Source organism: Madurella fahalii, assembly GCF_045866475.1.
Source record: "Madurella fahalii IFM 68171 DNA, scaffold_4, whole genome shotgun sequence".
NCBI classification, from domain to species: Eukaryota; Fungi; Ascomycota; class Sordariomycetes; order Sordariales; genus Madurella; species Madurella fahalii.
In genome coordinates this window covers 2,717,384-2,741,655 of record NW_027263974.1, presented here as the reverse complement: position 1 = coordinate 2,741,655, position 24,272 = coordinate 2,717,384, and the positions used below count along the sequence as shown (strand labels likewise).

The window sequence follows — 24,272 nt, the reverse complement described above, 5'->3', positions numbered from 1 at the left end:
CTTGGCCAAGGAAAGAGGCAGGAAAAACAAATGAACTTTGCCTTAGCTATTTTAAGAGCTCCAAGACTCATTTCAGCAGCCCGCGTAATCCAGCCAGCTTTCATCAGGCCCTTCACGATGGAGTCTGCACTCCAGAGTCCGCCCTTCACGCGGCAGGTAGTCCAGGCGATGCGGGCACTGTAAGGACCCGAATTACGGCATCAAGTGGCTATATGGCACGGCTAATCCCGCGTTAGCTACCCCGAAGAGCTTGCTGACCGAGCTTGGGACAACGTCGGTTTGCTCCAAGAAAACATTGAGAGCGCGTCCGGTACCGTCTCTCCCATCGTCCTGCTCACAAATGACTTGACGGTCCGCGTCGCCGAGGAGGCCATACGGAAACGGGCTTCGGTCATTGTGAGCTACCGTATGCGGGATCGTGTGGTGTGTGACGGCCTCGTGCGCTGACCACTGCGTTAGACCCCTTCATCTTCCGCGGACTCAGGTCCATCAACCTAAATGACCCACACCAACGAATCGTCCTGCAGCTAGCCCAGCACAACATTGCAGTTTGTAAGTGAACCTCCGGCTCAACGCTGCAGACCGAGAGGTTGACAGCCCATAGACAGCCCGCACACGGCCGTCGATGCCGCGCCGGGCGGCATCAACGACTGGCTAGCCGACATGCTCAACAGCCACGGTGTATCCACGAAGCGGTCTGTTGTCAAGCCCATCTCGGGACCTCTGCCGGAAGGCTTTGGCGGCGCAGGCTACGGCCGGCTCGTCGAGCTCGGGCGGCCCCTCAACCTCGGCCGCATCGTGGAAGCCTATTCCGCCGGGCTCGGCGGTTTGCGACACGTCATGGTGGCACGGCCACGGCACACTTCCGAATCTAAAGAGAAGAACGTGATTCAGACAGTCGCCATCTGCGCCGGGTCCGGGTACGACGTGCTCAAGGACTCGGCGGCGGACCTGATCGTCACTGGCGAGATGAGCCACCACAACGCGCTGCGGCTGACGATGCTAGGCAAGTGCGTCCTGACCGTATTCCATAGCAACTCGGAACGGCGGTTTTTGAGGCAGGTCCTGCAGCCACAGCTGGAGGCGACTCTGAAGAAGTCCGAGCAGGCAGCAGAGGTGTTGGTCAGCGACGAGGATGCGGACCCGTTTGAGATTTGGGATGTCAGCGACATGCCCGCTGCTGCGTATGACTAGGAGCCGGCGTATGACTAGGAGCCGGCGTATGACTAGGAGCCGGCGTATGACTAGAGGTCGGCCTCAGATAGAAACACAAGGTTGTTTTTGTATTTAGGGTGTCGGCTACGGTCGACGGGTGCCGATAAGTAGATGGTCATTCAGGAATCCGTACCGGCTATTCGTTTGATTAAGCATAGCGTCGTCCCATAGCGCCACATATAAATACACATCGGGGCACAATGGAAACGAACAGCCATTCCAACCCATTCCATCCCGTCATGCCGCGGCACCGGTATCTGCACTCTCCCCGCCTTCTCCCTCCTCCCCTCCCACCCCCCTTAGCGCCGCATCCCCCTCCTCAATCAACGCCTCCACATCCTCTCCTCCCAACCCCTTCTCCCTCCACCTCTCCAGCAACCTCCTCGGCATTTCCCACTCCCTCCTTGCCTCCTCCTCCCTCCCCTCGTCCACCAACCTCCTCAGCCGCCCGGGAACCTGTATCACCTCCCTCGCCAACTCCCTCGTTCTCTGCTTCCGCCTCTCATCTTCCCCTCCAATCTCCGCCCTCATCCCCTCCCTCACCCCCCGCGCCAGTTCATACACCTTCTCCACCACTAGCCCCAACGCTGTGCCCCCCACCAGCGGCTGTGCCGAACCCCCCCTTCCTCCTCCTCCGCCTCCTTCTCCTCCCCCTCCTCCTTCGTCCATGGTCGCCCGCATCCGGCGTATCGTCTCGGTCGCCGCGATCAGCTTGCTGTAGTTGTCGTACACCAGCGCCTTCTTCTCGGCGTCGAGCGCGCGCATCTCGGCGAGGACGTGCGTGTACGTCCGGAGGAGGTCGGCGAGGGAGCTCGTGGCGAGCAGGTGCGCCGTGTAGGCGGCCGGGTTGAAGGCGGGCGAGTCGAGCTCGGCGGTGAGGGCGCTGGTGGTGGGGTTGAGGCTGCTGTCGGGGTGGTCGGTCACCTCGACTGTTGGCGGCGGGGTCGAGGGTAAGGGTTTGTTGTTGCTATTGCGGAGGTTGTAATACTCGCGGAGGGCGGCGCGGTTGGCGCGTTTGTTTGTTGAGGTGGAGGGGGGGTTCGGGTTTGGGGAGCTGGAGGTTGAGGCGGGTACGTCGAGGCTTGGGCGCGAAGAGGAGGTGGGTGTGATGAGCGCTTGGGAGGAGTTTGCGCGGCGGGGGAACGGCGCCGATGGGTCGCGGGGGGAGGCGATTGTAGACATTGTGGGTGTGTTTCTTCCCTGGCTGGTTTAGGGTTGGTTGTTGGGTATTGCCGTAGAGGATACCGTCGCCGGGCGACGTTGCATGTGAGGGCGAGGCTGAACTGACAGCACGTTGCAGAATCGTTTGTGGTTTCCAAAGGAAGCTGCTCCGGGAGCTGACAGCTGTACAGGAGCCTGTCTGTCGAGGGAGCAGAGAGTGGAGCTCCCCAACTTTGTGGGACCGCGCTAGTGACCCGTGCCTGCAGCGCCCCTCCCCACATCTTGCTCAACGCCCCCACAAATAACCAAGCAGGGTCTGGAACGGTAACTGCCTCCAACTGCGCTTATTATTATGCCGCTGACTTTTAAGGCTGCCCAGCTCAAGTACGCGCCTTTTCTTCAAGCCGCTTTGTGACACTTTTTGCTGGCCTTTATCACTTTTAGCTGTTAGTGTTCGGTCGGTCTGTCGTACAGTACAACATTACTAGTGGTTGTCAGCCCGCTTCGCGGGCTGGTTGTGGTGTTGCTGTTTTTAGCCGATCCTGCCGCCCCAACCCCACTTCCTTTCCACAACCACTAACTTACCGACTGCCAAGCCCGCCAAAGCTACCGCGCGCCCCCGTTTTACGGCCCTGCGGGCACTGTCAATCAATTCTGTAAGTCGAGCTATGTGTGCAGTATTTTTTTCCGGGCGCTGCTGATAGTTGCGCAGCTCCTGTTCCCTCGAGATTTATGCCGTACCTCTCAGACGAAGAGGTCCTCGACTGGGAGGGACCGCTGCCCTCGATTGAAGTCGACGAACCTACTGTTATTACGAAGAGCAGCAGGACCTGCGAGAACCCGGAGCAGGCCCGTGACACTGAAGAGCTTTCTCCCCCGGAGGTCAACACCCAGACATCGGTCACTTGCACGACCGTCACGAACATCCTCCGTAATACCAACAGTCCCTGCAGAGATCTCACGTCTGAAGAGGAACAATTTAACGGGGACATCGAGGAGGAACTCTTAAGGTCCTGCAGCACCTGTTAAAGTCGAGAGCCCATTCAGCCTCCGTCTAGGATAGCATCCCCCAGTAGCAACCCCCCGCTTAATGGGTATACTGCGTAAGAGGTCAAGCAGAAAGTGTCAGTGTTCCCCAAGAATACGAAGCGTATTACGGCTATAATGCAGTTGCCTGTAAGTAATAACTCTCCTACTTACAGGCGTATAAGACTCTAATATATATACAGACTGTCCGTGATATTACGATGAACAACGATCACAATGGCAACCTGCGGGTCCTAAATTGGGATAGGCCGACAAACCGGGAGGCCGCCCTTATACAAGTTACGGGTAAAGATCCCGCTACCTTGGAATGTACGAACTGTCAGTCGAATACGGGCCCGTTCTTCAATTACATCGTCTCCGATCAATGCGGTAACGGGGCCTATACAAACTGTCACTATAATTCTGAGGGGAAGCGTTGTAGTTTCCGTCAGACTGAGGAGGACGCTGCCGCTGAGTCTAGTAAAAAAAAGGATAAAACTACGGACCCCGTGCTCAATCTAAAGGGTAAAGGAAAGGTGACCTTGCTCGGCCTGCAAACTCCTAAGAACACTGGCAAGGGCAAGGCTACAGGTCCTGTAAGTAGCAGCAAGTAGGTTCAGAAGTATAAACTGGCTGATGACTCTGGGGATTTGTTAGATGGCTCTCCTGTAAAAAAAACGAAGGTTTGTATTATAATATTTTGTAAATGTCCTCCTGTTAGTTCTCTATTTTCTGCTTCAAGCTATAAACAGCACCTGCTAATAGATAATTGTTGTAGAAGACCTCTACTACTGCTACCTCTTCTGCTGCTACGGGAGCTGTAGAAGCTCGTTAAGGTGGATTGCAGAGCCGTATTACAGAGTCGCGTGCTGTTGCTAAATATTTACACGATCGTCTTCGGGAGGTAGAGGATGAGATTGAGACAATGATGTAGGAGCTTCTGAATGAGAAGCTGTAAGACTGTTTCTAATAGGGCCTATAAAATAGTTTTATTTGCTATATTGTTTCAGATACCCTTAGATTTCTCTTCCTTTTATAATTAAGATTCTAATTTAGAGAACTATAAATAATATATCTTATCCTGTAAGATCTATCTCCAGTAAAATATAAGGCTATAAGAATATAAGAGCTACTCTATTAGAACTTCCGGATATACAATATTTCTTAATTTACACTGCTCCTCTTACGGACCTTGAAAACAAAGAGAGATATTACGAATAGCTGTAACTCGAGACATTACTATATAAAGCTGTCCGTGAGAAAATACAGGCTCTCGAAGATTAACCCTAATATAAGAAAAAGACTAACCCTATGCTTTATTAATAGACATTGCAAAACAGAGCCGGATAGGAAACTGAACCTATGAAATAATATAAGGAAAGTTATAACAATTTGAAGAAAGTTTGATACAGGGTATTATCCGTAACTGGCCTGCAAACTCTCCTGAGAGAATTCGGCCTTTAAGAACAGACCGGCCTAACCGTATAATAACTAAACGGGTTCCGTTATACAACCCCTCTTGAGGGTAAAGATTTCGAAGTAAAATAACAGGGATACCAACCTTCAACTCTAATATAGAAGGGGGAATAGAAGTAAAATCTAGAGAAAAGAGAAACTTAGGAGATAAAACGGGGGTGTTAGTATTACCTTCTGGCGGGTTGTCAACTGTATTTGAAGAGAAATACCGCCTGCTCTCCCCCGGAAAAGTAGATAGGACTGTAGAGTTAATACCTGCAACTGTAACTAACCGAGGATATAGAATAGCCCGGTCTATAAAAAGAGTATACTTAGTAGCTGTAAGAGCTAGTAGCCCCTGGGGATAGACCTGTTGAATTAACTCCTTTTAGGAGAAATAGTAAGTGAAGGCTGGTAACAGATCTATATACTCGTGGAATTCAGGGTTGTAAGAGAGTTCTTGAAGCTACTGTATAAAAGCCCTGTTTTCTAGGTCTGCTCCTTGAACTCGTATATTCTCTGTAAGCTTCCGGACCTGTAATTGCGGCCAGATCCGAGACTTCTGAAGGCAAGCCTGTACAATCTGAGTACGGCTTCCTTTACGGATAATAGGAAGGATTTGAGTAAAATCACCCCTAAGGATTATAGGGATACCGCCAAACAGACTATTATAGCTGCAAATATCCTGTAAAGTACGGTCTACTGCCTCAAAGCAAAACCGATGCTGTATTGGAACCTCGTCCCAGATAATAAGCTTAGCTCTCTGTAATAGAACTGCTAATTGCGTATTTTGACGGATACTGTAAGATGATGACTCCGTAATATCCTCGACAGGTATCTTGAACCGAGAGTATGAAGTTCGGCCGCCGTCGAGAAGTAGGGCCGTAATTCTAGAAGAAGCAATACAGAGTATAACTTGCCCTTGAGACCTGTAAAACGAAGAGAGGCAACGGTAAAGAAAAGTCTTCCCAGTCCTGCCGGGGCCTTGTATAAAGTAGTGGGCAGTTTGCGGGTCCCGGTTAATATGAGAGGTAATCTCTTTAAATAGAGTAGATTGGCTAAGGTTCAGCTTCGAGTGGATATCTGTAAATACAGAGTATTGCTGTTCAGGGCTATAAGAAAGCTCGAAGGCCAAGAGGCGGTTCCTATTAGTAGACTGCTACTCGTGTTGAAAATGGGGGAGGCTAAAGTCCTGTAAAGTCTTTCCAAACTCCGTAAATAACTTGTAAAGTAAAAATAACCCGTAATCAATATGAGGGTCCTGTAAACCTTGCGGGATATCTGTAAACCGAGTAATACGCTGAAGAAGGTCATTATAGAGTGAGTCTTGAAACTGTAACTATAGACTTAACGGGTCTGCTATATCTCTAGTAAGTAAGCAGATGATAAACAGGTGCTGTAAAGCTTGGCCACTCTGCTAAACACGGGCCTCCTCGAAGCAGTCTACCTACCGCTGGTCAGAGTCAAGTAACCTAGTAGCTAAGCAAGTAGCCCGAAAAGTAGGATAAATATAGCTATTGATAGTCCGTAAATGTTCAAAAGACTGTGGGCCAGGGATATTGCAAAGCAGAACCCGTAGAAAATATCGCTTTCCTGAAGTAGGGGGGACATACTGTATACGGGCAATATAGGTACCTCGTTGACGGGGTTTCTAAACTCGATTCTGCTTATCCTAGATATGCTGGGTAGGGAAATCGATATATAGTAAGTTACGGGAACTGCTATATATAGCATTATATGCAAAAAACCCTATCAACTCAGTCTGACGACTCTCTGCAGTTGCTGCAACCTCTTTAGTAGTAGTGTTTGCTTGAAAGAAAACAGCTTGTTCTCCCTTAAGGTGGACAGGAAGACGAATAACAGGAGGGTACTCTTCGTGGGTATGGAACTCGAATAACCGGACTACAGCCTCTGCAGGACTAACGTAGCGGCACTGTAAGTGCGTACGGACCTCGTCGAGCTGCTTAGTAGGAGAGATATTGACAGTAGCCTGGTCAGTGCCTTTATATACGTACTTGTGTATATACTTAATAGCCTTTATAGAGGTATAGATCTTAATATTGATATAAGCAGTGTATTTGCGGGAGAGGTATAGGCTATAAGGAACTATCTAACGGTTGTCAAGCTGGACCTCCTGGCTATTAATCCTTCGAGTTGCAACCTGGCTATTATTCCGGCGCCTGTAGCAAGGATATCCATCTTCCAATACCGTAGTCTCTTCCGCAAATGCCTTTGGGAACCGCTTTGAATAGCTTCGAATCCCAGTTCGCGGGTCCCGAACCATATAGGGCGAGTTAGGATTGTCAGTTCTACAGGGGCCATGAACCATATTATTTATAACAATCGCCTGTAGGATACTATCAGGATCCTCAGCCTCTATAGGAATCTCGGCTCTAATAACGCGGTTGATATTTACGGGGTCAAGATAACGGCGAGAGTCTTCTGGAGTAAGGAAAAGAAGGATATAGCGGTGAGGTAGACCGCGTTTCTGGTACTCTACGGTCTAGACTGTGCCCGTAAAAGTTCCTAGTAACCCGCCTTTTAACTCGTATAAAATAGACTGGCACTTCAACTCGAAGATACGGCTAACAACATCAGGGCGATTAGAAGCACTCTAGCCCGCAAGAAGTTCCCGCTGGATCTCAGGCCAGTAAGGGTTTGCAGTAACTGTAATGAAGAAAGTAGGATACCCAAGTTTACAGATAATTGCTATCGAATCCTGGTAGCATTGTACGATAAAGCGGGCTCCGCTAATATAAGTAGCAGGTAAAATAATACGCTGGCCAAGCTGCATAGTATCGCTATTACTGTCTCGAAGCCAGTCTTGCACACCCCGGTATAAATCAGCTCGAAGCTCACGCTGGTAATAGCTAAGCCATAATAACTTTATTTAGTCGCTTGTAGCCTATAAGTCCACTAAGAACTGCTGGAACAGCCGCCGGAAAAGAAAAGGGGTCTGACTTTAACTCTGACGGGTATGCAAAATATATCTGTACTACGCTCCCCAGTCAAGGGTTTTCTTCACATGCCCGCGTTCTCAGTAATCCCGTAAAGGCAACCCCCATCGATAACCAAAGTCACCTCGCGGGAACATTAACGGGTATGCTAAAGGGAGGTATATAGCTGAATGAGGATGGATATAGCACTACCCTCTTACAGCCCTGTCAGATCCGCGTTGGGCTAAGATAACATCTCGAAAACCACTTCCAGCATATTCATCTGGGATGAGAACAGCTACGTCGTCTGCAATAGGGAGGTTTTCTCGATGTAGATCTACTCCCTCTTGAACAATAAGGCTCATCTGCAGGTTCAACAACACCCGTATAGGGCCAGGAATAGCTGTAAAACGCTCGAGGGCTATAAGATATCGTGAAACGAAGGGGTTGTTGGTATGTAAGAACTCGGTGAAATCAGAGAGAAAAGTAGGGTCAAGGTCCGCACTGCAGCCCAAACGATATACATTAGCTGTTTGCGGGTCAAAGAAATAGAGTTGCGCAAACTGCGGAGGTTGACCTGGGATAGGTTCCAGCGGGCCCTATAGATGATACAGGGTACCATGGATTTGGTAGTCCATTAGGCCGCTACCTGTAATCCCGTATGTAGTCTGACTTGCAGAGATGGAAGTGAAAGCAAAGGCATTATTATACCGCCGTAAATTGTCTCGAAAGATAGATGCACGGGACCCGTTATCGGTTAACAGGTGGAGGAGAAAAGGAGGCAACGGCTGCCAAGCAGGAAAGGTAATATCGCCTTGCAAGCAACAGGACCCAAACTTTGGGTTTGCAGATATTGAGTTCTACAGGCCTATTAGTATATTTGACAGAGAAGAATACAGGGGCAACACATACCGCAAGACACTCATCTAACCAGTGTAAAGCACCGCACTCAGTACATTCAACAGTTTAAGAACCGAGATCATAAGGCGTAACAGATTCAACACCCGTTAGAGGAAGCCAACCAAGAGGTTCACCTATAGCAAGGTGTCGTGCAGGTACCGTTACAGCCGCTCCTGCAGGTGCTGCAAGGTTTGCTGCAGCTCGACGGCGCGATGCAGCGCGTATACGGGCCCCGGAACAACGTATACACGTTGCATACGGTACACCATTCGACCGAGTTCGAAAATCCGTAAGAGGGCGGTATACGCGACAGCCACTGCAAAAATGATCTTGGGAGGCACGTTGACGACGACGTGGAGGCATTTGGAGAGCTTTTCTGAACTGTAGAATTAAGAGAGTTGGGAGGAGAGGAATGGCCCGTAAAAATTGAGTGGCCCGCAAAAATTGAATATGGGGCCCGTAAGTGGGATCGGCAGCCAAGACTTTTTGGGCCAATGAAAATTTATAACAGCAATTGACCAAATCCTGTTAAGCTGTTAGGGGTTTGCAGCCCGTAAAAACACAAAAACACTAACAATTTGTTAAGGAAAACCCTGTTTTACAGCCAAATCAACCATCCTACGAACCGTTGTTTTTTTTTCAGTCCTGTAGTCTCTTATATAGAGATTAGCGTCGAAACGGATCGCTGTAGGTGGTGGCCTCTATTGGGAGAGTTTCTCATTGGCCTGGGGACTGTCGGTGTCGGTGAGCTAGTTTTGAGACGGATGGAAGATGTCTGAGTCGGTACAGTTGTATGACATCACGACAATCTTACGGGAGCTACCGATTTTCACGTCGTAGAACTTAGGAACGACCAGAAGTTTCTCGAAATCACTAGAATTACCGTTGACGGATATAAATTAAAGGAGCCTCCCAGACCCTTTCTGTGGCACGCTATGATAAAAAATATATAAACAAGAAGGGGAGACAAAGAGATTTCGATCGGTGCCGTGATGATGTTATCTGATGCTTCTCTGTCATAACTTAAACCTGTTTGGATAACGGCCAATGGCGACTATTGATGTTGCTACAGCTGAACATCGTGGCCGATATCCTAGGTGCTAGTCACAGCCAAATTTTAGGCCCCTCGAGCGTCTGCCAGCATAGACTCCAATCATCCTTTACTACCAGTGCGGTGGGTGCTGGATCGAGGACCTGTCAACTCTTTACAACAATCTGTCAAAAAATCACGGAGATATATAGACGTCTCAGTTGCAAAGAAGGTTCCTAGCCTGCTAATAATACGCTCTACCTTTGAATTCACCCCCTAGACCTCTATAGGTAACTTTCCTAGCTAGTCCGCCAGACCCTCCAGCGTTCGAGTTTCCTGATCCTCCAGCTTTTTTCGATTGTCCTGATCCTCCAGCTTTTGAGAGCTCGGTCTGATGCTTCTGTCAATGGGTGGCCAGGTCCCAAAACTATACGTCTCAACTGCAGGCATTCGTCCATCAAGGAAACAGCATCATCCCGCCGGCCTTGGCTATACCAGGTAATAGCAAGGTTATACATAGCATAGAGAGAATCAGGATGCCTCTCTCCGAGAACCTCGCGCCGTAGCTCCAACGCTTTTACTTCCATCGGTTCGGCCTCCTTATACCGACCCTGAGTATAGTAGGTTACTGCGAGGTTTGCCATACTCTGAATCGTATCCGGATGCCTCTCCCCGAGAACCTCGCGCCGTAGCTCCAACACTTTTACTTCCATCGGTTCGGCCTCCTTATACCGACCCTGAGCATGGTAGGTTGCTGCGAGGTTTGCCATACTCTGAATCGTATCCGGATGCCTCTCCCCGAGAACCTCGCGCCGTAGCTCCAACACTTTTACTTCCATCGGTTCGGCCTCCTTATACCGACCCTGAGCATGGTAGGTTGCTGCGAGGTTTGCCATACTTTGAATCGTATCCGGATGCCTCTCCCCGAGAACCTCGCGCTGTAGCTCCAACGCTTTTACTTCCATCGGTTCGGCCTCCTTATACCGACCCTGCATACGGTAAGTTGCCGCGAGGTTTGCCATACTCCGAATCGTATCCGGATGCCTCTCCCCGAGAACCTCGCGCTGTAGCTCCAACGCTTTTACTCCCATCGGTTCGGCCTCCTTATACCGACCCTGAGCATAGTAGGTTGCTGCGAGGTTTGCCATACTCTGAATCGTATCCGGATGCCTCTCCCCGAGAACCTCGCGCCGTAGCTCCAACACTTTTACTTCCATCGGTTCGGCCTCCTTATACCGACCCTGAGCATGGTAGGTTGCTGCGAGGTTTGCCATACTCCGAATCGTATCCGGATGCCTCTCCCCGAGAACCTCGCGCCGTAGCTCCAACGCTTTTACTCCCATCGGTTCGGCCTCCTTATACCGACCCTGAGCATGGTAGGTTACTGCGAGGTTTGCCATACTCCGAATCGTATCCGGATGCCTCTCCCCGAGAACCTCGCGCCGTAGCTCCAACACTTTTACTCCCATCGGTTCGGCCTCCTTATACCGACCCTGAGCACGGTAGGTTACTGCGAGGTTTGCCATACTCTGAATCGTATCCGGATGCCTCTCCCCGAGAACCTCGCGCCGTAGCTTGTAGGCCCTCTCATCCACTGACTCCTTCTCCCTCCACCTACCACGGTCATATAAATAGTCCGAAACTCGAGCCAAGAGATTCGATACTTCAACCCTCTTACAAGTCTCCGCCCACTCGCCCACTTGCACTGCGTGCGCGATGTACTTCTCGCATTCTGCCCACGTCTCTCGTTTTGGCTGGGGGAAGAGCTTAGCTATAATCTGCAGCGCCGCATTTGAGAAATAGGATTCGTCTTCAAAGTTCCCCACACTGAGTCCATATCGCGTAGCCTCTTGCACAAGCTTGTGCATCTCGTAGCTCCGCATATTCCCCCGATCCTTACACATGCCAAGGAACGAGAACTCCTTCAGTCGAGTGACGGCCTCCACCACACGGTCCTTATTCCCCGCCGGTTCTCCCGATTCACCCTCCTCTTCCTTGTCACCGAATAGACCGGCTGCTTCCATTACCTCGAACGGGATATCTTGGTTGTTGACGAACGCAATAACGTGCAGGATCCTGTATGCTACCTTGTTGTCCCGTCGGATGCGCTCGATGGATATGCGCCACGTCTCCAAGACGCTGTTGGGAACGTCAGGTCGTCGATGCCGATCAAATTCTGTCGCCTTGAGGAGTCTCCATCGCTCCTTTCCTTTTGCCAACTTCGATAAGTACTCCCTTATCGGTGTCGACGTCCTCCGCAAGTATGCCCCAGCCTGCGAGATGGCCAGGGGAAGCCATTGAAGCTCTTCAAGCAATTTTTCAGCGTCCACGGCTTCTTCAATGCCAATCTTTTCGTTTCTCGACGTCTCCAATAATATTCTCGCTTCGTCGGGGCTCATCTTACCGACCTGGATTCCTCGCTGCGAGCCAACTAGCGTACCGACAATCCGTTCGTCGCGGCTTGTCCAAAGCACAGTACCAGCACCGACTTTCGGTACATAGTCGTATAAGCTCGTCGATTCCTCCGCCTGCCTATACGACGTGTTGCGAGATGTCCGGCCGACACCAAACAACGCTAGGTCGTCAGCGTTGTCGAGGACGAGCAGCCATGCGGGCCCACTCTCGATGCGCTCGCGTACAGCCGTCAGAAGCTTCTCGCCATCGAGTTTATCGAGTCCTAGCTTCCTTGCGATTGCCTTATAATCCTGGGCGAACGTCGTTTCGTTATCCGCGTGGACCCAGAAGACAGAGTATGCGGGGTCGCGGCATCGGCGGTAGGCATATTCGAGCGCCACCTGGGTTTTCCTTCGGCTGTTAGTTTGTGTGTATGGTATTGCCAGCGCACTAACAGCTCACCCGGAACCTCCGAGGCCGCACAGGGCGGCACTCTGGTATTCAGATGTTGGTGGCAGGATGATGTTGAGTCGGTCGAAGACGTGGGTGCGATCAACGACATCCTCGTTGCGCGGGAGGGGGATTACGCGACAGGCTTTAGGATCGATGGCTAACTCCGCAGGCCCATGTCAGACGCCGGGGATTTCTAGCGCAAATAGGCAACTAACTGTTTGCATATATATGCTTGTGCGTAGCTATCATCTCTCGAACGTCAGGTTTCCGCCTAACAATGTCCGGAAATTTCGGGGAAAGATCATACCAAAATGATAATTATTGCCGACCTGGACGCGCGCTTGCTCCTCGGCACGCAGTATCCCGACATGGGTTGTGGTCATGGTTACGGTAGAGTGGAGACGCTTGGATTGTTTGACACCATGACTGTGGTGTTTCCGGCGCTGCGTGCCTTCGCGCAAGGATCGTTTATGCACTTGTGCGTTGTGATTGAGAGTCGGAGGCTACCTTGAGGTTGGGAACAGGAGGATGCCGCTCGTGTCGGACACGTAATACGGAGGCGCGCTTGCTCTTCTGAATGTAGCGACCTGACATATATCAAGGAGCAGCGCAAACGATTACGCGGCTGTCAGGTTGGGCAGTGTGTTTCAAATTGCAGGTGCCCCGCTTTCAGCGCCAACGGGGCATGCTCAGCCGCAGCGTGTGGGGGGCATCAGCTTTCATCTTCCCCTCTCCCCGTCTACAGACACGGAATCACGCTATGGCGGAATTGTTCGGTATCGTTGCTGGCACCTTAGGTGTTGTCAGCTTCTTTAATAACTACGTTGACTTGTTTTGAGTACGTCTAGTTAGGTCGCCGTTTTCGCCGTAACTTTGAGAGATACTAGCTTAGACAAGACATTGCGGAGATACGCTTGGACCGATGGGGCGAGGTGGTCAAGATTAACGACGATTCGCGTTTCTGCTCTAGCGTGTCAACTGAGGAAATTGTACTCCTCTTCGAGTCCGCCTAAAAAACATCGAAGTGATATAAGCCCGTTGCAGGCCAGCAGGACCTAGTAGTGAGAATATTTTCCGACTTCACATTTGGACAGAATACGAAAATATCAACAGTGCTGAGTGAGAGCTGTTTCTTTATCGTTGCAGGATCAAGAAGAACCGAAGCTTCTCGCTGCACGACTTTAACCAACCTCATCCCAAACAGTCTCCCTTTCTCTCCCTCCCCTCCACCTCTCAATCTTCCAATCATGACCACAAATCAAAGGAAATAAAATACAAGACCCCGCCAAAAAAAAAAAAAAAAAAAAAAAAAAAAAATGGAAGCAGCCCGCCACCTCCAAAGCGCTCTCTCCTCCCAATCCATCCCCACCCCCTCCCTAGCCTGGCTCCAAGACCTCGCCGTAACCCGTCCGCACCCGCCGCCACCGCTCGCCTCCCTGCTCGCGACAGCGCGCACCCGCCTCCTCGCCGCCGACCTGACCACTCCAGACCTCCTCGACCCACAGTACGCCTCGCAGCACTGCCTCCCGCCCAACCTGCAACAGTCCGGCGTCGCCACGCGCGAGGCCAAGCTCCGGCGGGACGTGGTCGTCCAGGTGCTGGACATGGAAGACCTGACGCGGTCGCGGTGGGAGCAGGTGGAGGAGATGGAGGCGATCGCGAGGGGAGAGGGGACGAGGGGAAGGGAGGTGGTGAGGTTGCCTACTACTACTGCTGCTGCTGCTGCAGATGGGGGGGGTGATGGGGAAGGCGACGAGAATCAGGCTGCGGGTGGCGGGCAGGACCGGCAGCAGCAGCAGCGGCAGGAGGGTGGAAAGAATGCGACGCACAAGCTGGTGGTGCAGGACTGCAGAGGCCAGAAGGTGTATGCGATCGAACTGAAGAGGGTGGAGAGGATCGCGGTGGGGAGGACATTTATAGGGGAGAAGTTGTTACTGAAGGCGGGGACCACGGTAGCCAGGGGGGTGGTGATGCTAGAGCCGGGCCAGTGTGTGGTACTCGGGGGCAAGGTTGAGGCGTGGCATCGCGCGTGGGCCGAGGGGAGGTTGGCGAGGCTGAGGGAAGCGGTTGGTGCAAAGGCGCGGTAGCTTCACCTGTGCATGTGTGGAAATTGCGAGTTTGTTGTATTGATACCCGTACCTCAATTCTTTTTTCCTTGTATCACATGATAACTCATCTCATGACCATGACACTCAGCCGCTGACCACCTCTCTCAGTCCCAGCCATCCAGACTTCTCCCACGGCGCCACCATGACAGCCGTCTGTGCATCCCTGACCCGGCCGGTCCCAGCATATGCTCTTGCTAGATCTTCCGCCACGAGGCCACCCCTCGGCGCCACACCCTTCGAGGCAACGCGCAGCGCCATCTCGGCAGCGCTTTCGCCCTCCTCCCCCCCGAGAGCTCCCAGCTCCGCCCATCCGTGCGGCAGGTACGGATGGAACATAATATCGGCTTGCGCCTGGTTCGTCGTGAGTTCCTCCGAGCCATCTTTTCCAAGCGCAGCAATCGCTCTCAGCACTTCGCCAAGCCGGCTCTGGTCCGACGGCACCACGCCCTCGTCGCTCGCCCTCAGCGTCTGCAGCTCTGCCACCACAGCCTCCAGGCTCTCTTCATCCTCGTCTAAGAGCGCAATCACGCCAAGCAGCAATACCGACTGCACATGGTCTGGCGCTCTCTCGATAACCCCAAAGAGCACCTCCCTCGCCCGCTCCCTCGCCTCCTCCTTGCCCGTAGCCCACAGCACCTGTGCTAGCACACACGCAACATCCGGGTTCCCATCCGATTCGTCAATAGCAGAGTCAAAGCAGGCCACAGCATCGTCGACTTTGCTCAGGTAGTACTGTGCGAGACCCATCGTGACGTGGGCGCTGAGCCGGACCCTCTTCCGCTCCTCGGCCGTCAGCTCGCTGTCAGACTCGTCGCTACTCAGCTGGAGGGAAAGCTCGGCGGCTTCAATAGCCTCGTCGTTCAATTCGGCCGCGAGATAGGCACGGGCGAGGTCGGCCTTGGCAATGGCAAACTGCTTCAGGGACTGGGGCGACTCGGTGACCTCGTAATCTGCCTCGACGGCAGCGCATACCTTCTCGAGCGTGGCTACGGCACGGCCATGCTCGTGGTTGCGCTCCTGGAAGAGTGCAGACAGGTGGCCGTAGGCGAGATCTCGGGGGCTGAGTCCCTGCAGTTGGCTGAGAGCCAAGATTGGTTGGATCAGAGCCGTGACTGGTACGTCAGACGGAGATGTCATCAAATAGTCAAACATCGAGATCGAGTAGTGCCGTCTGGTGGCCGTGGACGAGCTCTCGGCTATGTCCATGGCGTGTGTAAACAGGCCGCGGGCTTCCTTTTGGTCGCCGAGCATCAACGCCACAAGGCCCTGTCCGAGCCAGGCGTGAGAGTGATCAGGATCGGCCGACTGGGCTCTCGTAAAGGCCTCGTTTGCGAGCTGGATGTCACCCTGAAGGAGGGCTAGTGTCCCCAAGTTTGTCCATGCATGCGCACCTCTCTCATTCAGGTGCAGACTGCGAACAAACGAATGTTGCGACACTGATGGGTTGACGCCGCTGGTCACCACCCCAAGAGCGTTCCAGAACTCGGAGTTGCCAGCTTCAAGCTCGATTGCCCGCTTGAAACATGCGATGGCTGCCTTCAGATACTTGGTCGATTTCTTCCTCAGCCGCGGCGGAAGACACATATGTGCTCGGTACTCTGCCCACCCCAAATTATAGTACGCCACTGCCTGGGCATGGAAGTCGTTGGCAGACACATGGATGGCGCGTTTGTGCGCGAGGATAGTTGAGTGGAGGACTCGCTTCAGCTCGGCGCCAAATTCCCCCTGATCAGGCGTGCCGCCGTTGGCGACAGCCATGCCAACTCCATCGACATCGCTGAGAACCTGGTATTCTGGTGCCGCATCTTCCGTGCAAATCAACCGGTCGACCAGATCCGCGGGGAACTGGGCTGCGCGGCTCTGGACGCTGGAGAACAGAGAGCAAGCGTCCGCTACGGCCTTCCAGAAATTGAACGTCTCCGTAATCACCCCCGGGGCTCGTGCTGCAAACTTGATCGTCTCGATGGCGAGGTCGATTGACTTGCCGAAGAAACCTTTGTCTAGGCTGTCCAGCGCGCTGTCCACCATGGCTTGCATCAACGCAATCGCCACGCCGGCCTCGTCCGGCCGCTTCTCCACAACTTCCCGGTAGAGTGCAATCGCATCGTCAAAGTCGCCCAACTCACGCTTAATATCGGCGAGAATGAACTTGGTAAACCAAGTCTCCCCGGATATTTTGGCGTCGGCTGCGTCTTCGAGCTTCTGGGCGTTCAAAATCGCCTTAGTAGCTGCGATGTAGCGGCCAGAACCGTGGTAGCTTTCGCCTAGGCCAACCCAAGAATGGTAGTCGTCTGGCGACATCCTCAGGGCCGCTTGGAACGACACGATAGCTTTGTGGTAGTCCTGCTTGTTGAGTTCCGCCACGCCAAGAGCGGCAAAGGGCCAACTGATACCCTTCCGCTTCGACCCTGGGGGGGGCTTGACCTTGCCCGAATCGACAACTCTCTGTGCGACTAGTTCGACGCGATCCCAGTCGCCGTCTTCTGCGAAAGACCTCGCAAGTCTTTCCGCCGCCTGCGTTTCGGACGGCGAAAGCTCCAGCGCTTTTTGGAAGCACCTTCGAGCCCGCTTCTTGTCCTTGGCATAATCTGCGTAGTACAAGCCCAGGATTGTGTAGGCAGGTGCATAATTGAGGTTGTTCTTGAGCGCTTCGAGGAAGTACGCATAGGCTCCCGTGCGGCTCTTTCTAGCCGCCCGTGACGTGTCGATGTTCCAGATGCAGTAACCGAGGCGGTACTGGGTTTGCGCGAGGAGTTCCTTGTTGGTTTGCCGTTTTTGGGTGAGAAGTGGAAGACAACTCTCCAATTCATTCTTGCTGGCTTCAAAGTCCCCTTTCAGAGCTTTAACCCAGGCGGCCTCCGACTTGACACGGAGGTTGCCTGGGTCGCGCAGCAAAGCCCGCTCCAGGAAGTCGATGGCCTCGTTGTACTCTTCCTCCTCTTCGTAGATCAAGCCTACCCCGATCATAGCCCGAGTCGATGTTGGGTCATGCGCGAGCACGCCGTCAAACAGACTCTTGGCTTCCTGGTGGTGCCGCGGAGACTGGTAAAAGACTAGTGCTGTCCCGAGATAAACAGAGAATGCGTCTTCGGTATGTTGCAACTGCAGACCTGTCTTGGAACGCTCCAGATTCAAGTGCTCAAGGGCGCTGCGCATAAGCTCGACGTTGCTCTCGTGCTCCTCAATGTGCTGGTAGTACTCGCCCGTCAATCTGTAAGCGAACAGTGAGTTGGCGGTGGCGATGCCTTCCATAATCATCAGCAAGCGGTCCTCCTCAGTTAGCGGCACATATGTTGTAGGCGCCCCCCCTGCTTCGTCGTCCTCGCTCTCGTCCTCGCTATCACCACCCGTGGCAGGCGCAGGTTGTTGCGAATGCTCCTTCGGGAAGGGAGAAATATCACTTGTCAGGAAGGCCATGATGACTCTGTTGAGATCGCTGTCCGGAAAGAAGGCACAGTATTGTCTGAGCATCGTGACATCCCAATCACCGATATCCTTGTGGTCTTGCCAGTTGATGGTAATATCCCAGGCAAACTTGAACGGGTGTCCGATGATGACCATGTCGTTGGCCAGCTTCCGTACGATGGCTGCTTCCCGCTCCTTCTCCTCGCCAGGGGGCCAGGCGAGAAGTCTGTCATGGCAGTACTGCAAGAGCTTCTCCTCGTAGGTGCGGCGCACTTCGTCATCGGTGGCCCAGTTGATGAGTTGCCCATAGACATAGCCGAGCCTACTCTGGTGGTACACCTCGCGTTTGACCTCGAGGGTCACCTCGCCGATCCGGGCGCCGATCCGTGTTCGCCGCTCACCGATCAGCGTATTGATCCGCTTCTTCTCGTCCGTCTCGACAATCTGCGCCTGGATCTCGTACGTCTTGGCTGGGTGGGGGACACGGCCCTCGAGAGCCGGGTAGATGGGGCTCTCGGGGAGGATCAAATCCAGAGCCTCCACATATTGCTCACGATTACCGTGGGTCCTCGCATGGTCGACAAATTTGTCGATGACATCCTGGCATTTGTACATTTCATCGACATCCCGGTAGATCTCGGCGAGCTTGAGGGCGGCATGTTGGTACTGTTTCAACTTCTTCCCCCCTTGGCGCTGGTAGAGCTTGACAAGGCCCTGCCATGCTTGGGTGTCACCGGGCTTTATCCTGGTAGCAGCGAGGTATGTTGTCTCTGCTTGGTCCAACTTGCTCGTCTTGTCCAGGGCAAATGCCAGGAAGATGTGTCTGCAACGATCAGCACCTGCACAAGCCCGCCACCGACCCAGATGCTCTTACGCTTGATAGTTTTTCGCGTCTTTCTGGAAGACGTCCTCGGCGGCCTCAATCGCAGCATCCCACTTCTGCTGTTTGATGGCTTCGTTGACTGCCTTGAGCAAGGCTTTTGTGCCCGACATTGCGTCTTTTGGCGGGCTTGGGCACCGCAATCTTCAACGCTGGTTCCACAAGGCCGGTTCGAGGGGTTCAACGACTAGGAGAGAGCAGAAAGGTTGCCGATAGACAGATACTTCCGTCAAACGAGCGACTGGGGTCCGACGTCTTCCCAACTAGTCGTCATTTCGCGAATTTGCATGTAACACACACGGTGCGATGTTGAGCCTAGAGATATGGACATATAAAACCCTAACCCTTTTAGGCTCCTTGAACCTGCTGGGCCCCACTGTACCCAACCTGACTGCAGGTGCCCCTCACCCCGCCGGACAGGGATAGTCCGATCTCCGTAATCTTATCTTATCTTGGCCGATCTTATCGCTCAGGTAACCAGAGAAGAAAAAAAAAAAAAAAAGTAGCAGCTTGGTTGTGCCGAGCGCAGCACTGTGTAGGTTGTAAGTCGTTCTGACTCTCTGGAGGATTACTCTGCGCGCGACAATGAATTCGGCTCCTGCCAAGCGGAGGAGACTCGACCACGGGTCCGATGGCGCAGAAATGGCCCTCGAATCAGCTCTGTCGACTGGAATTTCCAGGTCGCGAGCATTCGTCTTGGAAGCCGAGGAGCTCCTAGACACAGTTCGCTTGGACTACGGGGCCGCCCTCGACGGCGCCGACGACCTTCTACACCGGATCAAGGAAACAATTGAAGCAATTAAGCCACATGAAGCCCTTCTGGTATGAGAAGAGAGTTCCGCCATCGTTCGAGGATCTGCTAATTCGCTCCAGGTCACCGAGGCAGCAGCCAAGCTCGAGAAGAAACACAAGATCAAGGTCCCGTTCCCGGATCCGCCACCCCCAGAGAACTCTAACTACAAGGTCGCTTTTGCCAAGCCCTCGCAATTCAACGTTGTGGGCAGCTATGTCTCTAAGACCATGATCAATACACAAGAGGAGCATGCCATCGACATGGTACTCGTCCTGCCCGAAGAAATCCTGCAAGAGAAGGACTATCTCGATCTGCGCTACTTCTACAAGAGGGCGTATTACTTGGCCGTGGTTGCTGTTGCTCTACGAAAGCACTTCGGGAACGAGGGCCAGCTGTCATATGAGTACCTTAACGGCAACCCATTATGCCCCGTCCTACACTTCCGACCCCAACTTTCCCAAGATTCAGAGAAATCGGTTGATAAGCGCTCGCTCGACTACAGGATACGAATCATTCCATGTGCGCCGGAGAATTTCTTTCCAAAGTCGAAACTTTCCTTGGCCGCCTGCCTGGTTCGCAAGGGGCGGGAAGCAGATTCGAACGCCTCCCAGCCGACACAATTTTACAATTCAACGCTAGCCGCTGAGGGCTGCTTTCTGCCGTACCTCAAAGTCCTGCGCCAAGCAGAAAAGAAGTGCGCAGCGTTCAAGAACGCTTGTATCCTGGGCCGCATCTGGCTGCAGCAGCGAGGTTTTGGAGGAGACATCTCCAATGGCGGATTCGGCCATTTCGAGTGGGCGGTGCTGCTGGCCCTCCTTCTCCAAGGAGGTGAGAGCAAAGGGCATGCCGCTCTGTCTACCTCGCTCAGCAGCACCCAACTCTTCAAGGCACTCATCCAGTTCCTGGCGGTAACCGATTTCTCCGAGAAGCCCTGTGTATTTGGTCCGGGAAAGGCGGATCTAGAGAAGCATGTCGATGCCGGGCCCATTCTCTATGATTCCGCCCGGCAGCTGAACTTCGCTTTCAAGATGGGGCCCTGGTCGGCAGTCTTGCTTCACCAGCACGCTAAATGGACGCGTAGCTTATTGAGCGACAGCGCGGCTGACCAGTTCAACCCAAGCTTCATTCTCAGAGCGGATCTTCCCTTGCACAGCTTCGACTTGGTGGCTCGTCTAAACTACGATGGCATCCTGGATGAGGCGGTGGACGCGGCAGGTTCGCGAGGGCGGATATGGCAGCTCAGTAGCAAAGTCTACAGAGTCTTAAAAAAAGCACTAGCTGACAAGGAACTGGGGGAAAGGGCTCGGCTGATTCACATTCAGACCCCTGCCTGCTCGCCCTGGCCACTCACAGAGCGCTCCAGGTCGCAACATTCGGCTCTGGAGGTTGGTATTCTGTTTGACCCTATCAATATGGCAAGGACGGTGGATCGGGGTCCGCTGGCTGGTCCGAGTGCTGGGGAAAGGGAGGAATGCGAAAAGTTCCGCAAATTCTGGGGTGACAAGGCGGAGCTAAGGCGCTTTGAACGCGACACAATCCGAGAAACATTGATCTGGACCTCTACAACGCCTTTCGATCTTTGTGAGGAAATCATGCGATTTGTCCTCGGCTTGCACCTGCGAATTGGGCAAGTTGATAACGACATTAGCGTCTACGGCAACGGACTGCTTGCCCTGCTTTCCCTCAAGCCTGCGGATACGGCAGCGTTTAATGTAGCACGGAAGGCGTTTGGTACATTTGAGCGTGATATCCGGGACCTCGATGATCTACCCCTCCGTGTCAGGCAGTTGGCGCCTATTTGCCCAGAGCTTCGACATGCCTCAGTTAAACCTCCGGCATTTGGCTTCTCCAAGTCTGGGCCGCGGCCCATGGAGTGCGTTATCTCGTTTGAGGCATCGGGCAAATGGCCAGAGAGCCTGGTTGCTATCCAGCGGACAAAGATCGCCTTTCTCCTAATGATCGCTAGTCTTTTGGAACGGAGCAAGCCCGGTGAAGTCAAGGCGCATATTGGACTCGAGGACGCAAAGTTTGAGACGGAAAACCTCGCTTTCCTTGACGTTATCTACAACTCGGGCGCTTCGTTCCGGCTGCGGGTGCACAGCGACCTCGAGGAGACACTCCTTGAACGCCAGGTCAAGGATAAAACTTCAGAGCAGTATCTTCGCCAGCAGGCTACTACCCTGCTCGCGACATTCAGGCGTCTGTACACGAACCTGCCTCTGCATAACCAGACCCTTACCACCTCCGCCACACGGTTTCCCGCCTTGTCTCCGACTATCCGTCTGGTGAAGCACTGGTTCAACGCTCACAAGCTGTCGTACCATTTCAGCGAGGAGTTCATCGAGCTGGCCGTCCTCCACGTCTTCTTGTCACCATACCCCTGGGATTCCCCTTCAAGTGCCAGCACCGGTTTCACGCGGACACTGCTCTTTCTCGCGCGGTGGGATTGGCGCTCTGAGCCCCTCGTCGTCGACACAGGCGGCGACATGCCGGCGACCGACCGGGCCTCGGTCGGCACGCGATTAGAAGCCTGGCGCAAGATCGACCCCAACATGAATCACACCGTCCTCTTCGTCGCCACCGCTCAGGAGCCCAGCGGGGTTACCTGGACCTCAATCGACGGCCAGGCGAAGCCATCCAAGGTCGTCGCGACCCGTATGACATTACTCGCCAAGAGCGCATCTAAGTTGATCAAGGAACAGGGTGTAGAGCTCGACTACAGAAGGCTGTTTGTGCCGTCTCACAAAGACTACGATGTGTTAATCCATCTGAATAGCAAGGCGACGAAGAGCACCCTCAAGACATACGCCACGATTGATCCCGAGGAGACGGAGAGGGCGGGCCGGTCCAAGTTCAAAAATTTGGATGAGCGGACCGGCCAGGAGCCGCTGCCTCTGGCGCAGCACCCCGCAGAGGTGTTCCTGAAGCATCTGAGTGCCGCATACTCTGGCCCGCTGGTCTTCTTCCGCGGCACCGCGGATGACAGTACAATTGGCGCGATTTGGAACCCGCAGATGCAGAGGCGGACTTTCAGAATCAACCTGCCCACATCGTACAAACCTGTTACCGGGCAAAAACGCGCCAAGGACGATGGCTCAGATGATGAAGCAGATTTGGTGGATGTCAACAAGGAAGCGATCCTGGCTGAGATTGCAAGAATCGGAGCAGATCTGGTGGACAAGATAGAGGCGAAGGGTCCGTAGTTATTGACACGGACGCGTTGAACGGGTCCTACGTATTAGATGTCACAAAGCATATTGGACGGAACGAACATTGTACCGTGAATATGACGGCAAGCGGAATTGCGACTACTCGTACAATAGACGAGAAAAATCAGAACGTCTAGGGTATGAATATGGCCTCAAAACTTCAAAGTACTGCATGCAAGACGATACTCCTGACGTGGCATCCCACAATATCCGAATGTTTGAAGGCGGATTCGGCTCTCCTTTTAGTGGACCATAGCTTCCCCTTGCTTGTTGAGCACTCCGGTAGCGGGCTCCGGCTTGTCGACTTCCATCTCATCACCCTCGCCGGCTTCTCCCTCACCTGCTTCCTCATCTTCGAGGAGTTCTTCCTCGCTTTCATCCTCGATGTCAACGCTGCCCTCATCAGACATTTCGTCCTCCTCAACTCCGTTTTCGCCTTCACCCTCGGCGCCTTCAACGCCTTCCATCTGGGCGTCTTTATCTGCAGACTCTTCGCCGTTGGCGGTGCCGTCAGCCAGCTCTTCTTCCTCTTCAGCAAGCTCCTCGGCGCCGTATTCCTCCTCATCGGCCACGAGATCAGCCTCCGGCTGCTCGGGGGGGAATTCAGCAGGAGCTGAAGCCTCAGAGTCCCTAATAGAGAAAAATTGTGAGCGGCGAAACTAACAGGGACGAACGCCCTAAGAAAAAAAAAAAAAAGAAAAAAGAAACAGAAAAGAGAGGGAGAGCAAAACACACCACTTGATCGCAAACCTCGTCACGCGGGGCTTCTCGGCCAGCACATTGCGGCGGATTTTCTCAATGACGGGCTTGGCGGGCGGGTCGTTAACAAGTTCCTCGCTCTCGTACTCGTTGTTGACGTAGTAGCCAACGCGGACAAACTCGCGGCCATCGTAGTTGCACGTGAGCAGGATCACCGTCACGCCCAGCAACTCGTCGATGGGGATGCGCTTCGTGTCGGGCGGGTCCGCCTCAAAGACGAACTTGTTGATGCCCACCGGGATCGGGCCCACGTACAGCTGGTCGAGCAGCTGGTCGTAATTGTCAGACTGGGCGGAGCCGACATAGGTGAGTTTCCATTCCAGATCTGAGTACGTAAAGGGGTTAGTTAATTCGTACGGAGGATGGCGTGAGGGGGTCTTTTGGCGGGACGGGGGAGCGCAACGCACCTTTCTGCAACGGCTCCAGGCACTCAAACGTAATTTCGAATTCGTACTTGTCGGTGAACTTGGCGGGGTTGTTCATCACATTGACCCCGAGAAGGGAGACGACAGACATCTTAACGGCTGGTGTGGTGATGCGACAACGCG

The 24,272-nt window shown here is 53.3% G+C and overlaps 7 protein-coding genes across 7 annotated transcripts; 3 read left to right on the top strand and 4 right to left on the bottom strand.

Annotated features, from left to right (window-relative positions):
• Window positions 1-117: 117 nt before the first annotated feature.
• MFIFM68171_07785 (GTP cyclohydrolase 1 type 2/Nif3) lies at window positions 118-1,194 on the top strand (the record flags this gene model as incomplete). The annotated part of the gene is made up of 4 exons (XM_071063205.1): window positions 118-179; window positions 237-406; window positions 460-552; window positions 605-1,194. The coding sequence occupies 4 exons, from the start codon at window positions 118-120 to the stop codon at window positions 1,192-1,194; spliced, it is 915 nt and encodes a 304-aa protein (XP_070919306.1).
• A 258-nt stretch (window positions 1,195-1,452) lies between these two features.
• MFIFM68171_07784 (uncharacterized protein) lies at window positions 1,453-2,397 on the bottom strand (the record flags this gene model as incomplete). The annotated part of the gene is made up of 1 exon (XM_071063204.1): window positions 1,453-2,397. The coding sequence occupies one exon, from the start codon at window positions 2,395-2,397 to the stop codon at window positions 1,453-1,455; it is 945 nt and encodes a 314-aa protein (XP_070919305.1).
• Window positions 2,398-10,180: 7,783 nt separating this feature from the next.
• On the bottom strand, window positions 10,181-12,953 carry MFIFM68171_07783 (Violaceus kinesin; the record flags this gene model as incomplete). The annotated part of the gene is made up of 4 exons (XM_071063203.1): window positions 10,181-10,212; window positions 10,370-12,534; window positions 12,580-12,727; window positions 12,878-12,953. The coding sequence occupies 4 exons, from the start codon at window positions 12,951-12,953 to the stop codon at window positions 10,181-10,183; spliced, it is 2,421 nt and encodes an 806-aa protein (XP_070919304.1).
• A 933-nt stretch (window positions 12,954-13,886) lies between these two features.
• Window positions 13,887-14,657, top strand: MFIFM68171_07782 (uncharacterized protein; the record flags this gene model as incomplete). The annotated part of the gene is made up of 1 exon (XM_071063202.1): window positions 13,887-14,657. The coding sequence occupies one exon, from the start codon at window positions 13,887-13,889 to the stop codon at window positions 14,655-14,657; it is 771 nt and encodes a 256-aa protein (XP_070919303.1).
• A 105-nt stretch (window positions 14,658-14,762) lies between these two features.
• On the bottom strand, window positions 14,763-19,076 carry SKI3 (Superkiller protein 3; the record flags this gene model as incomplete). Its single annotated transcript, XM_071063201.1, has 2 exons — window positions 14,763-18,906; window positions 18,958-19,076. 2 exons carry the CDS (start codon window positions 19,074-19,076, stop codon window positions 14,763-14,765), a joined length of 4,263 nt encoding a protein of 1,420 aa, XP_070919302.1.
• Window positions 19,077-19,548: 472 nt separating this feature from the next.
• On the top strand, window positions 19,549-22,959 carry UTP22 (U3 snoRNP protein; the record flags this gene model as incomplete). Its single annotated transcript, XM_071063200.1, has 2 exons — window positions 19,549-19,785; window positions 19,837-22,959. The coding sequence occupies 2 exons, from the start codon at window positions 19,549-19,551 to the stop codon at window positions 22,957-22,959; spliced, it is 3,360 nt and encodes a 1,119-aa protein (XP_070919301.1).
• Window positions 22,960-23,207: 248 nt separating this feature from the next.
• On the bottom strand, window positions 23,208-24,240 carry ASF1 (Histone chaperone asf1; the record flags this gene model as incomplete). Its single annotated transcript, XM_071063199.1, has 3 exons — window positions 23,208-23,595; window positions 23,701-24,049; window positions 24,132-24,240. 3 exons carry the CDS (start codon window positions 24,238-24,240, stop codon window positions 23,208-23,210), a joined length of 846 nt encoding a protein of 281 aa, XP_070919300.1.
• Between the last annotated feature and the right edge of the window lie 32 nt (window positions 24,241-24,272).